This window comes from Carya illinoinensis, chromosome 11, assembly GCF_018687715.1.
Source record: "Carya illinoinensis cultivar Pawnee chromosome 11, C.illinoinensisPawnee_v1, whole genome shotgun sequence".
Classification (NCBI taxonomy): Eukaryota; Viridiplantae; Streptophyta; class Magnoliopsida; order Fagales; family Juglandaceae; genus Carya; species Carya illinoinensis.
Genome location: NC_056762.1, coordinates 35,882,824 through 35,894,032, shown reverse-complemented (window position 1 = coordinate 35,894,032; position 11,209 = coordinate 35,882,824). Strand labels below are relative to the sequence as shown.

Sequence of the window (11,209 nt, the reverse complement as noted above, 5' to 3'; positions counted from 1 at the left end):
TGAGTTTGAAACATAGTTTAGGATAACATTCTAAGCTGGGAATTCCTTCAAGAAAGGGGCCAGGGTGATTCTTCAAAGTCAATAGTCAAGCCGTGACATTGGTGCAGACGCGTTAAGGTCGACTAGCTTGCGTAGTGGACGAATGACTCAATTATCAACATCACATCTCCTAGACTTCCATTAAAGTGAAGAAACTGATCCCAAAGGTAACCAATAAGGAATTTGTGTCTTATCATTATTATATAATTACCATACCCCCGTTCGAAATTTTTGCTTCAACATACCTTAGCCATGGCGCCGGAAATCGATCAGCAGTTCAAGCCCTTAGCCCCCACAGCCTACCGGATCCGCAGCGACGAAGACGAAGCCCTTTACATGCAACAAAAACTCTGCCGGAGAAGATGCATCAAGTGCTGTGGCTGCTTCACCGCCCTCTTTCTAATCCTAGCAGTCGTTCTTTTAGTTCTCGCCTTCACCGTCTTTCACATCAAAGACCCGGTGATCAGGATGAACTCGGTGACACTCCAGCATCTGAACTTGACCACCAGTACGGCTACGGTCCTAGCTGATGTTTCTGTGAAAAACCCTAACGCAGTCGCGTTCAGATATGGCAACAGCACGACCATCGTTTATTATAGAGAGGAAAGGGTGGGTGAGGGTACGATTCCACATGGAAAGGCCAAAGCAAGGCGTACCCAAAGGATGAACATGACGATGTATATCATGCTCGACAAGATATTTTCTGCTCCGAGCTATGGTAACGACTCGAGTTCGGGAGCTTTGCCTATGAGCACCTTTACAAAACTCAGCGGCCGGGTGAAGATTCTAAAGATATCAAAGAAAAATGTGGTGGTGCAGATGAATTGCACCTTGACCTACAATGTTATGAGCCAAGCGATCCAAGACAAGAAATCATGTCGTTCACGTGTTAACCTCTAGTTTTGAATACCGTTCAATCTCGTGATTGAGATTCGGGTTGAGATATCTTCTTGTTGTTGTTGTAATTTTAATCGTTCTTTTTTAATTATCGAAATATACAGCTTTATAGGCAGGCAGGTTGCGAAAGAGCAGTCTAAAGATCATGACTTGGCAATATTATGTCATATATAGACAGAGTAAATTCGTGACAGTATTTATAAGTGAAATGCATTAATTGTTTGCTCAAAATATTAAAACTGATTATATATATATACTTCAAGCAGATCAGGGAGACCAGACACCATTGATTTCGCTTCTTTCTGCTACTTTTGAAATTTCCATGGTGAAGTGTAAGGTTTTTCAAGCACTTGGAATCTCAAAATGGCCTGGAACAGACACAATTAGCGTAGTCCTTCGAGGAAGCCTCCCGTGGGAAAAGAATCATTGCGAGAAATTTCCCTGGTACGACAGCCGGCCTTCACACGATACCCCCGGCCCATTAATTTCAGAGTCTTTTTTTATTTTTAGTTTTTATATCCATCATTGTACATATCACACTTTTTTTATTAATCTTAAATGAATTAAGTTTTTTTATCTCATTATTCATATACTACACATTTAGTAAGAATGAAAAATTAAAAATTAAAAAAATATATATAATGTGTGGTGTGAGAATTTTATGATGAGTATAATTTTTTTCTTTTTTTCTAATATTTATTACCTAATGTTTTACGAGGTCGGTCAGATCACTATAACAAATTCAGCTTTTTGCCACTATTATTTTTCTCGTAGAAGATAAATTACCACTAATACATATGTTTTCTCACAAAATTCTTTTCTCCAAAAATATACAACAGAATTGTCAATAAAAATGGGTGTTTTCGGTAACAAATATTCACTGCAAATTTTTTTGTCACAATAAGTCAAATTTTTCACGTTTTGTGTTTGTTCTAACGACATACAATCGTCACTGAAAGTGGTATCCATTAGCCGACTTATATAAATAGCCCCTACTTAGCGCGCGTGGGACCTTTTCCCTCTCATCTCGTCAGTCAACCCTCTATCATTTCTATACCATATTTTGGGTGAAACCCACAACCCTAGCTTCAAAAATTCCTACATATTATCAAAGATTGTAAATGCAATTGCTGCCGTAATCCATCTGTGATGAACCAACAACCACTGAATCGTCGTCGACGGTGACGACACAATCCAGCTTTTCGATTGATTTTGCTACCTTCGATTCGCAGTAGTATCGGCAAATTTTCTGGACCCTAGCTGTCTCTGCTAGGTCATCATCTTCCCTTCACTGATCCTTACAAAAATCTCCCCTATGTTTCGGTTCCCTTTACTGTGAGCTATTAACAATGAGTGCATGGAAGCAACGGTCAGGTAAACAAGGTTTTGTTTTTTGGTGCTTTGCTACCCCTGTTATGCTATATTTCTTTGTTTGTGAGCCTTTAATTTGTTGAGATGTAAGATAAAGGGATAAAGCCGTATTTCTTGGTAGATTTATATCACACAAGAGTATTCCATGGCATTTTATATACGTGAGAAATTTATATAATGCCAATTGTGTGGGACACGGCAAATGTGAGAAGATTTTATAACTCTTTTTTTATTCGGTTAATTTGTGAGTTGTAGTCATTGTATATTTGATTATTGCTTGAAATGTTGAGTGAAGATTCGGTTTACTAACTATTCTTCATCGTTCTATTACTGCAACTCTATTTTTCTCTCTTTCTTCACAAACATGCCGTCTCTTTTCATTTCTTCGGTTTTTTCTCTTGGCTTCATAATTTTAGTTCCTGCAATTTACAGGGTGGATATCTTGATTAAACCTGAACCCTCTGTATATGTGTAGTAATTGATGCCTTGACTGAGATCTGATCGAATCTTTAATCTTAGTGGTCTGTTCTGGGGGTTTTTCCATTTTGTTTCCTAAATTACAGTTTTTGTTTGGGAGATTAAAACTGGATGAATATATTTTTGTACCTTTATTGTTTCGATAATAGTTCTCGAAAATGTTTGTTTTGGATATATATTTAACTAACATGTCAATTATATCGAAGGTTTGGTATTGTTTTCTTGTTATCTAACCTCATGAAGTTTCCTGTTTGATTGGTTGCAGAGTAGCGTGCAACGGTTCGGCGTCGAAGTTGTGGTTCCAATTCGTTATACCCTTTGTGCTTGCTTGGGCTCTTGCCTCCATCACCGACAGTATGATTACATTCTTTCTGAACATCCTAGTGTAATCGGATATAGTTCTTCATTTTATCAGTTGCTACATGGTTATAATTATCTTTAGCTGCTTCTTTGACATTTAATAATTGCGGTAGATTTTTAATTAGCATTTACATAATGCACTTAGTACTCTTTTATTGCTTTCTACTGGTGTGATTGATAGGATGGTAGCCTGGGTTTATGTATAAACTCTTTTATTGCTTTGTAATTTGATTGAAGGTGAAAAGTTATTTATCAGTGTCATTTTCAAAATTTGGTGAACCTATAGTTCGAGAGAGGAGCTCCTTCAATTTCACAGCTTTAGTTATGCGCATTTGATTGTTCTGTCACCATTTAGTCTACCTTTCTTCTGTTTATATGTCTGGAGTCGTGTGATGGTTGGCAATTGGAAACAACAGGCACTCTAATTTCTGTTACTTAGCCTTTTGGATCATCCCATATAAGTTCGAAATAATGGCCTCAGGTATAACCTTCATTTTGGATTTGACTCCCCTTCACATGTAGCTATAAGACACCATCTGAACACACTTGTGTAATATTTTCCATTTACATGTTTTGTTCTCTCATGCATGCTTCTGCTGTTTGACTTCTAAACCATTTCTTACTTCAGGCTGGCCAATGATTGAGTGTTGAATGTATCATGTTAATGCAACTTCCCTTTGTTGACATTATATCTTGATTCTTTTTATTAATTTAACAAATAATGACTTCCAAGATGATACAGTTTTATAGATTATGATAATGCATTTGTGGACCCTAACATGTTCTGAAAGTGTGTATGCACTAAGTGAATACACACTAAAGGGGAGCCATGTTTGGCTACTTTAAGTGCATGCTATTTAATATCATTTCCCTACTATTTTCATTTCTTTTTCTGTTGACTGTTTTTTTCTTCCCTGAATTTATTAGACTTGTAATCTTACAAAATGTTTTGACCTACCTACTCAAAGAGCCACTTAGAGGAAAAATGTTGGATTCATTTAGAGCAACAATGTCAATCATTAAAGAGAAACTTCAGTTTTTATTGGCTGGGTTAACTACTAATTTATTTAACCAATATGTGAAGTCTATTTGTAACATATTAAAAAAATGTTGGCAAATATGCATGCAACTTGTGCTCATTTTATTATTATTTAGACTTTAAGATAGGTAGTCCAATGTTAACATATCTATCTAGAAGTCTATGTTCTATATAGATTTGTTAACATTCCATGTCGTAATGGAATCTGTTTATCATCATCTACCAACTTATTTTCCACTCATCACCTCACAAGAAATTAGGGGAAGATGGGAAAGACATACAAGTCTTCCACTATTTGGACAACATCCTTTTTATCCTCACTTAATATGTAATTGCTTACCATCCTTATAATGCTAATAGTCGCATTATCTTCTAAACACCTCTATTTACTTTTTCTTTTGATAAAACATTTGTTAGGAAAAAAACTTTGGAGAGCCATCATTGAGAGGACTGACTAAATTCGCAAAAAGTTTATACCTGAATCCCTTTGATGCATTATTTGACTCTATAGAAAGTGCACCTCAAAGTAATGCTTGGTCTATTAAGGAAGCATTTAAATTACAAGTATGTATACACATATAGACTGTCCATGTGCATATCAGAAACATTAGCCTAATACTATAAAACGATTACCAAGTTGAGTATGGTATGATGGACCTTGACATGAAGTAACACTCCAGAAAAACTTGTGTAAGAGGTTCAGCTTTTTTAAAAACAATGGCAATTGCTTAAAAATTTTTACATTCACATGGTTCCCCTATAATCAGATATGCACTTTGACAGCTCAAAAAGTTTAACTTATTAAATCTTATTGAGGTCTTTGCCGATGTACATTATTGTCAACTAATGTGCTGTTTTCATTAGTTTTTGGGAAAAGGAACTAATATTATTGCGCAAAGGCAACTTTGCACCAATCCGTTTTATTTTGTCTGCACATTGACATCTCTGCAGTCACTACTTAATCTGATTCAGCGATTGCAATGCTCACTCGCTGTTCATCCTCCCTACCATGGTAATATGTTTATGGCAGGATATCATGATTTCCTTACTCTTCCATGCATGTTAAATTGCAAGTGTAGAATGTACTTGAACATTTGTTCTTCTTCCAAGTGTGGTACGTACTTGAAAATACGTTGGGGGAAACTAATATTTGCTAAATTAGACGGGAACAATGTAGACTACCAAAACAACCTAGCCAAATACAATGTATAGCAAAATATACATAGACAACGATACTTCATGATGTATGTGAAGCTTAATATTATAATCCATGGTATGACACTCATAAACACAGTGCTTGTCAGTAATTTTTGCCTAACTAATTATAACTTGAAAGCACATCAGCATATCTACATAACAGTCCATAATTTAAGATATGTATTCTGGCATTTTATGCCCCACAAACTCTTTCCATGTAACTGATCTTGCAAACAAGATCATGGTTGAGTCATGTAGATATAACCTTCGTAGATGCAGAAAAATAGGATTGTGGCCCTCTAAACTTTACAAAGGTCAAGTCATTTTTATACCAAACAGCTTAGCAACATCAATAACTCTTCATGGATTAGTATCTGATGTGTTACCTTAATCCCTTTTCCCTTCGTGCACTAACTCTATCAAGTATCTATTGAGTTGGATGTTTTTTAAACCATCCCCTTCCCAATCTTGTATTTTATGAGTAAATACAAAGCTACTACACGATATGGACAATTCCAGAATATGCATTTTGCCAATGGATCCTTCTTGGTATATAATAGCTTCTATTGTGCCTGTACGCGACCATACCTATGTTTTTTTTTCATCATGAACTGTTTCCCCATTTGCAATGTGGACTGATTCAACAAAAAGCAATATGGATGATGAACTACAACCTATGTGTGCACTTCAATTTAAACAACCCACAATACATATGACCATCAATGCCCAAGCCTAGTTACATCACTAGTCAATCATTGTTTGTTCATCTCTCCCATAAAAACATTGCTAAAGAGCAGCATCTAACTTGGCTTCTAGTATACTACCTTGGAGCCTATCAACTCTGGAAGACCATACAGCTACTGGTAAATTTGATGCTGATAACTCGTATTTTTCACTCTATTTTGTGCCATGTTGTGTGTGGGATTTGATTATAGAAAAGATAGGCTAAACCCTTTTTTTTTTCAGGCTTCCCCGGGTGGCGGTGGCAATCCCAGGAATTTAGCTCATCAATTATTGCTTACAGACTTGATGTAAGTTCTCATCTGTTATAATAATACATAGTGTTTTGCGTCTGCTAAAATATTGTACGTTCCTACTACTATATATCTGTTTAGGGTTATTGAGGTGTAACTTGGCTTTGCAATTTGGTCATTGTATGAATATATTGTCACCTATGATTGGGTTAGTAAAATGGGTTTGCATGCATTAGATTTAGGATTTCAGTTACAGAACTACATTTAAATCTAACTCATCAATGTAGCAGAGTTAAACTGCCTTTATAAGTACTTCTATTGTAATAAACTGTTTGGAAAAATTGGATGTAGTGTAATTTATATATCAGTATAGCTACTGCAATACCAAGAATGGCACCCAGTGGGTGTATGCCCCTTCCTGAGACATTTATCGGGATGAATCTTCATGGCGTTGTGGTTTTTTGTTGTTTTTCCAAGTGGTTGTATGTTTGCTGTGATAACTAACACAGCAAAGCTATGATACTATGTTTTCCATTAATATTTTTCACATTTGTTGTTACAAAGGTTAGGTTGTAAACCACACCTTAGGAGCTACTCCTACCAAATCTGTACGAGTTTTAAATGGTATACATGTGTCTTGGGGAGAAGATTAAACTGATGGTTTGTTATGATAAACACTCTTAAAGTGTTTATCAGGGCAGATTTGTATGGAGACATGATAATATGGGCAGCTTATATTGGTAGCAAATCGGCGGCATTGAGTTTGTTTTCTCCTCTTTGATCTCCAGTTTGTTTATTGTTTTGTTTTGCTTTTAAAGTTTTCATATGAATTTCCTTTGTGAGCTTTTGTTTTTGGTTTGCCTATGTACTTGTACATTCTTATTCTTGCCTATAATGATGTTTGCTTCTACTCAAACTTTCCATGTAGAGAATGCTTTCTTATCCAAAATATGGATGGGCATTCCCACCTGCTAATTCCAAACTAGAGAATTAATAGTTTGAGAACACCAAGCGTGTTGTCTCTCGTAGGTGCATTACTTATACATGGCGTAATGGACAAATCTTACCGTGGAGAAAAATATTGAACATCTGAAGCTTCCCATTCAGCTACAATTCTAATACAAACCCAACCCCTCTAGTTTCAAGTACCTACACCCAACATAGGCAGTAGGTTTCAAAAAATATGGGAAAATGGAGGTGACTCCCAGTCTCCAGCTTAAAAAATAACATAAGATTTTTTTTATAGACCTGCTATTAGTTACACCCATTGTTATATACTAGCAACAAGGGGAGTAATGGTGAAGCTTCGAACAAATAAACTCAAGCATCTGAATGCTTTCTAGCTTCCCCTTGTTAGGTTTATATTGAATATGATAAACTATTGCTGATGACTAGCAAAAGACATAGTTATAGATTACATGCAGTAATCCATGCTCACAAAAAATTATTGTTTACACAAAGTGACCCAATATTTTTCCCCTATGCTCCTTAATGATCCCATTGGTTTTTATGCTCATTTGTGCTTTATGTGCACATGTATGTCATACTATTGTGGTTTAACCTTTTGTCTTTGCCTGATATTTTTTCCTTGCTAGCTTGCATATTAAACACATGTAGGGTTTGCAATTGTGTAGAAGATTATAAGATTCAGGCATTTTCATGACAAAGTGAATTATGTGTCATGCATGGCCATGCAACTACTAGTACATTGGACTGCATTTTTAGCATGTTGTTGCCCTCCCTCTAGCTTTTTTTGGAGCGGATTTTTAATTTATGCAGTAGCGAATAGGGGATGTATATTAAGAACCAATGAGTATATGTCAATGACAGTAGTGAATATGCACATTCCCTCGCAACTCTATATTATCTTAATACGCACCTTTCCTCACATCTCTGTATCCCTCTTCAAGATGCTAATTAACTAATATCTACAAAGACACTCCTAGACCATATAGAGCTAAATCCTATCTTGTTTCTCATTGCTCTTCCCATTTGATATAATGTCACGTAGATGCCGGCCATAACCATTTTTTATATTTGTGACCCTGGGCCTATATGTATGGTGAATCAAATGATTTGCCAGTATGCAAAATCACACAACTAATTGTTGCTAGATTTCAACCTGGCTTTTGTATTAGGTGATAAAAGAAAAAATAGGAGTTTGGATAATTCATTGTACATGATTGTTCTTGTACTCCCTATATCCTGGTTAAATTCTTGCGTGCTTGTTACTCATGCATCATAGACTTGGTTAGTGTGTGCCTTGCAGTAAATTTACTTCTCGGTCGTCATCACCCATGCAACTTCCCTCTGCAATGTTTTTTTTTTTACAAACTACATGGCAGAAAGTTGTTTTATCCATGTAAATTTGTCAATGACCTACCATTATCCAGTCTTGAAAAGTCAACTTCATATTAAGTTATATCAAGGAAATTTGTTCTGGCCTTTTTTTTGTTACCAAGAATTAAATGGATAAATCTTTGATGCATATTGAAGATAGATTGTGGTTCCAGGAATATATGAATATGCCGAAAGAGTAAACCATTTCCTTTCCATGGCTCAATTCAATGCGCCAGCCACTGACGCCATTAGGTGCCCTTGTCGGATATGTCGTAATAATTTTTGCCAACCAGTTACTGTTGTGAGGGATCATCTATTCTTGCGAGGGATTGATAGAAGTTATACTCAATGGATATTTCATGGAGAAGATGATCATTTTCATGCCAACCGGTCAGATGATGAGGATGATGAAGATGATTTTGGCGAGTACATTGATGACGTTGATGAGATGTTAGATGACATCCGGGTGGGATCTTTCGCGGATAGTGCAACCGGTTTAAATGCTGGTGGCAGTGACGATGATAATGCAGAACCCAACGTTGGGACATCAAGACACCATACATTTGAACAGTACATAGAGGATGTACGACGTCCACTCTATCCATCATGTACAAACTACTCAAAGCTATTATTTATGGTGAAGTTGCTTCACATCAAGACTATCGGTGGTTGGAACGTGAAGTCATTTAACATGGTGCTAAAGCTATTGAAATCTACCTTCCCAACTACTCTCTTACCTCAAGACTATAATGATGCACGTCAGCTAGAGCGTGGGTTGGGATTTAGTTACACTAAAATTCATGTATGCCCAAATGACTGTATCTTGTTTTGGAAAGAAGATGAAGAAAAAGATGAGTACCCTAAATGCAAGGCATCTAGGTGGGTCTCAATGACAAGTAAACACCAGGTACTTCAAAAAGTGATGCGTTATTTTTCATTGAAACCTAGGTTGCAACAACTTTATATGTCGAATAAGACAGCAGAAGCGATGCGATGGCATAAAGAGGGGCGTATTGATAATTCGAGCTGTATGAGGCATCCAGCTGATTCCAAAGTGTGGAAAGATTTTGACAGGAAACATGATTGATTTTCCAAAGATGCTCGTAATGTACGTCTTGGACTTGCGAGTGATGGATTCAACCCGTTCAATAACATGAGCCAGCCCTATAGTATATGGCCAGTCATACTTCTGCCTTACAACTTGCCACCTTGGTCTTGCATGAAAGATCCATACTTTTTATTGACATGTTTGATACCTGGTCCTAAATCACCAGGAAATGATATCGATGTTTTCTCGCATCCTTTAATTGATGAATTGAAAGAATTATGGGAGGTTGGTATTGAGACATATGATGCATTCAGTTCTGATGTTTTTCGATTAGATGCATCTTTAATCCGAACTATAAATGACTTTCCTGCATATGCCAATCTTTCTGGGTGGAGCACCAAGGGGAAGTGGCATGTCCTGTGTGCAATGTAGATACTGATTCTATGTGGTTAGCCTATGGACGTAAACATTGTTATATGGGCCACCGTCGATTGTTGGCCCCAAATCACTCTTAGAGAAAGAATAAATGTGATTTCAATGGTGTGAATGAGGTTCAGCTTCACCCAGCAAAACCTACGCCCCAAGCTATACTTGAGCAATTACGCATGGTCTCCAACATGTAGTTTGGGAAAAGTTCACGGAAGAGGAAATGGGCACCACAAGAATTCAACTGGACAAAGAAAAGCATCTTTTTCAATCTCCCATACTGGAAAGACATGGAATTGAGGCATAACCTAGACGTAATGCATATTGAGAAAAACATCTATGATAGTGTATTGGGCACCTTGTTGAGTATTGATGGAAAGAGTAAGGACACTGTAAATGTGCAAAGGGATTTGGAACATCTCGGACTGAGGAAGGAATTACATTTACGTCCGGATGGTGATCGTTGTCGAATGAGTCTTGCATGTTACACACTAAACCATAATGAGAGAATATCCTTTTGTGAGTGGGTGTCACAAGTTACTTTTCCAGATGGCTTCGCCTCTAATATTGCTCAGTGTGTGAATATTCGTGAATGCAAAATTTCAGAAATGAAAAGTCATGACTGCCACATTTTTCTCCAATGGTTGCTTCCGGTCATGATTGATGGTTATCTGCGGCCAAAATCCTGCTAGCTTTGACCAAGCTAAGTACATTTTTCAAAGAATTGTGTGCTCAAACATTGACTTATGAATCATCGCATCGGCTTCAAGCAGATATTTCTATCATACTATATAAACTTGAGATGATATTCCCACCTATATTTTTTGATATAATGGTGCACCTTGCAATTCATTTACCGAATGAGGCATTACTTGCTTGACCAATGCAATACAGGTGGATGTATCCTTTTGAGAGGTACCTGGGAAGTTCAAGCTTTATGTCCAGAACAAAGCCCGCCCTAAGGGTTCAATTGCTAAAGCATATGTTCATGTTGAGTGTTTGACGTTTTGCTCAATGTATCTCAACAACATTGAGACCAGA

The 11,209-nt window shown here is 36.8% G+C and overlaps 2 protein-coding genes across 2 annotated transcripts; both read left to right on the top strand.

Annotated features, from left to right (window-relative positions):
* The first annotated feature begins 291 nt into the window (after positions 1–291).
* On the top strand, positions 292–939 carry LOC122282439. The gene has a single exon (XM_043094391.1). It carries the CDS (start codon positions 292–294, stop codon positions 937–939), a length of 648 nt encoding a protein of 215 aa, XP_042950325.1.
* Positions 940–8,908: 7,969 nt separating this feature from the next.
* Positions 8,909–9,781, top strand: LOC122282438. The gene has a single exon (XM_043094390.1). It carries the CDS (start codon positions 8,909–8,911, stop codon positions 9,779–9,781), a length of 873 nt encoding a protein of 290 aa, XP_042950324.1.
* The last annotated feature ends 1,428 nt before the right edge of the window (positions 9,782–11,209 follow it).

Coding starts and splice junctions, on each gene's coding strand:
- LOC122282439 (XM_043094391.1), top strand. CDS start 292: ATGGCGCCGGAAATCGATCAGCAGTTCAAGCCCTTAGCCCCCACAGCC.
- LOC122282438 (XM_043094390.1), top strand. CDS start 8,909: ATGGCTCAATTCAATGCGCCAGCCACTGACGCCATTAGGTGCCCTTGT.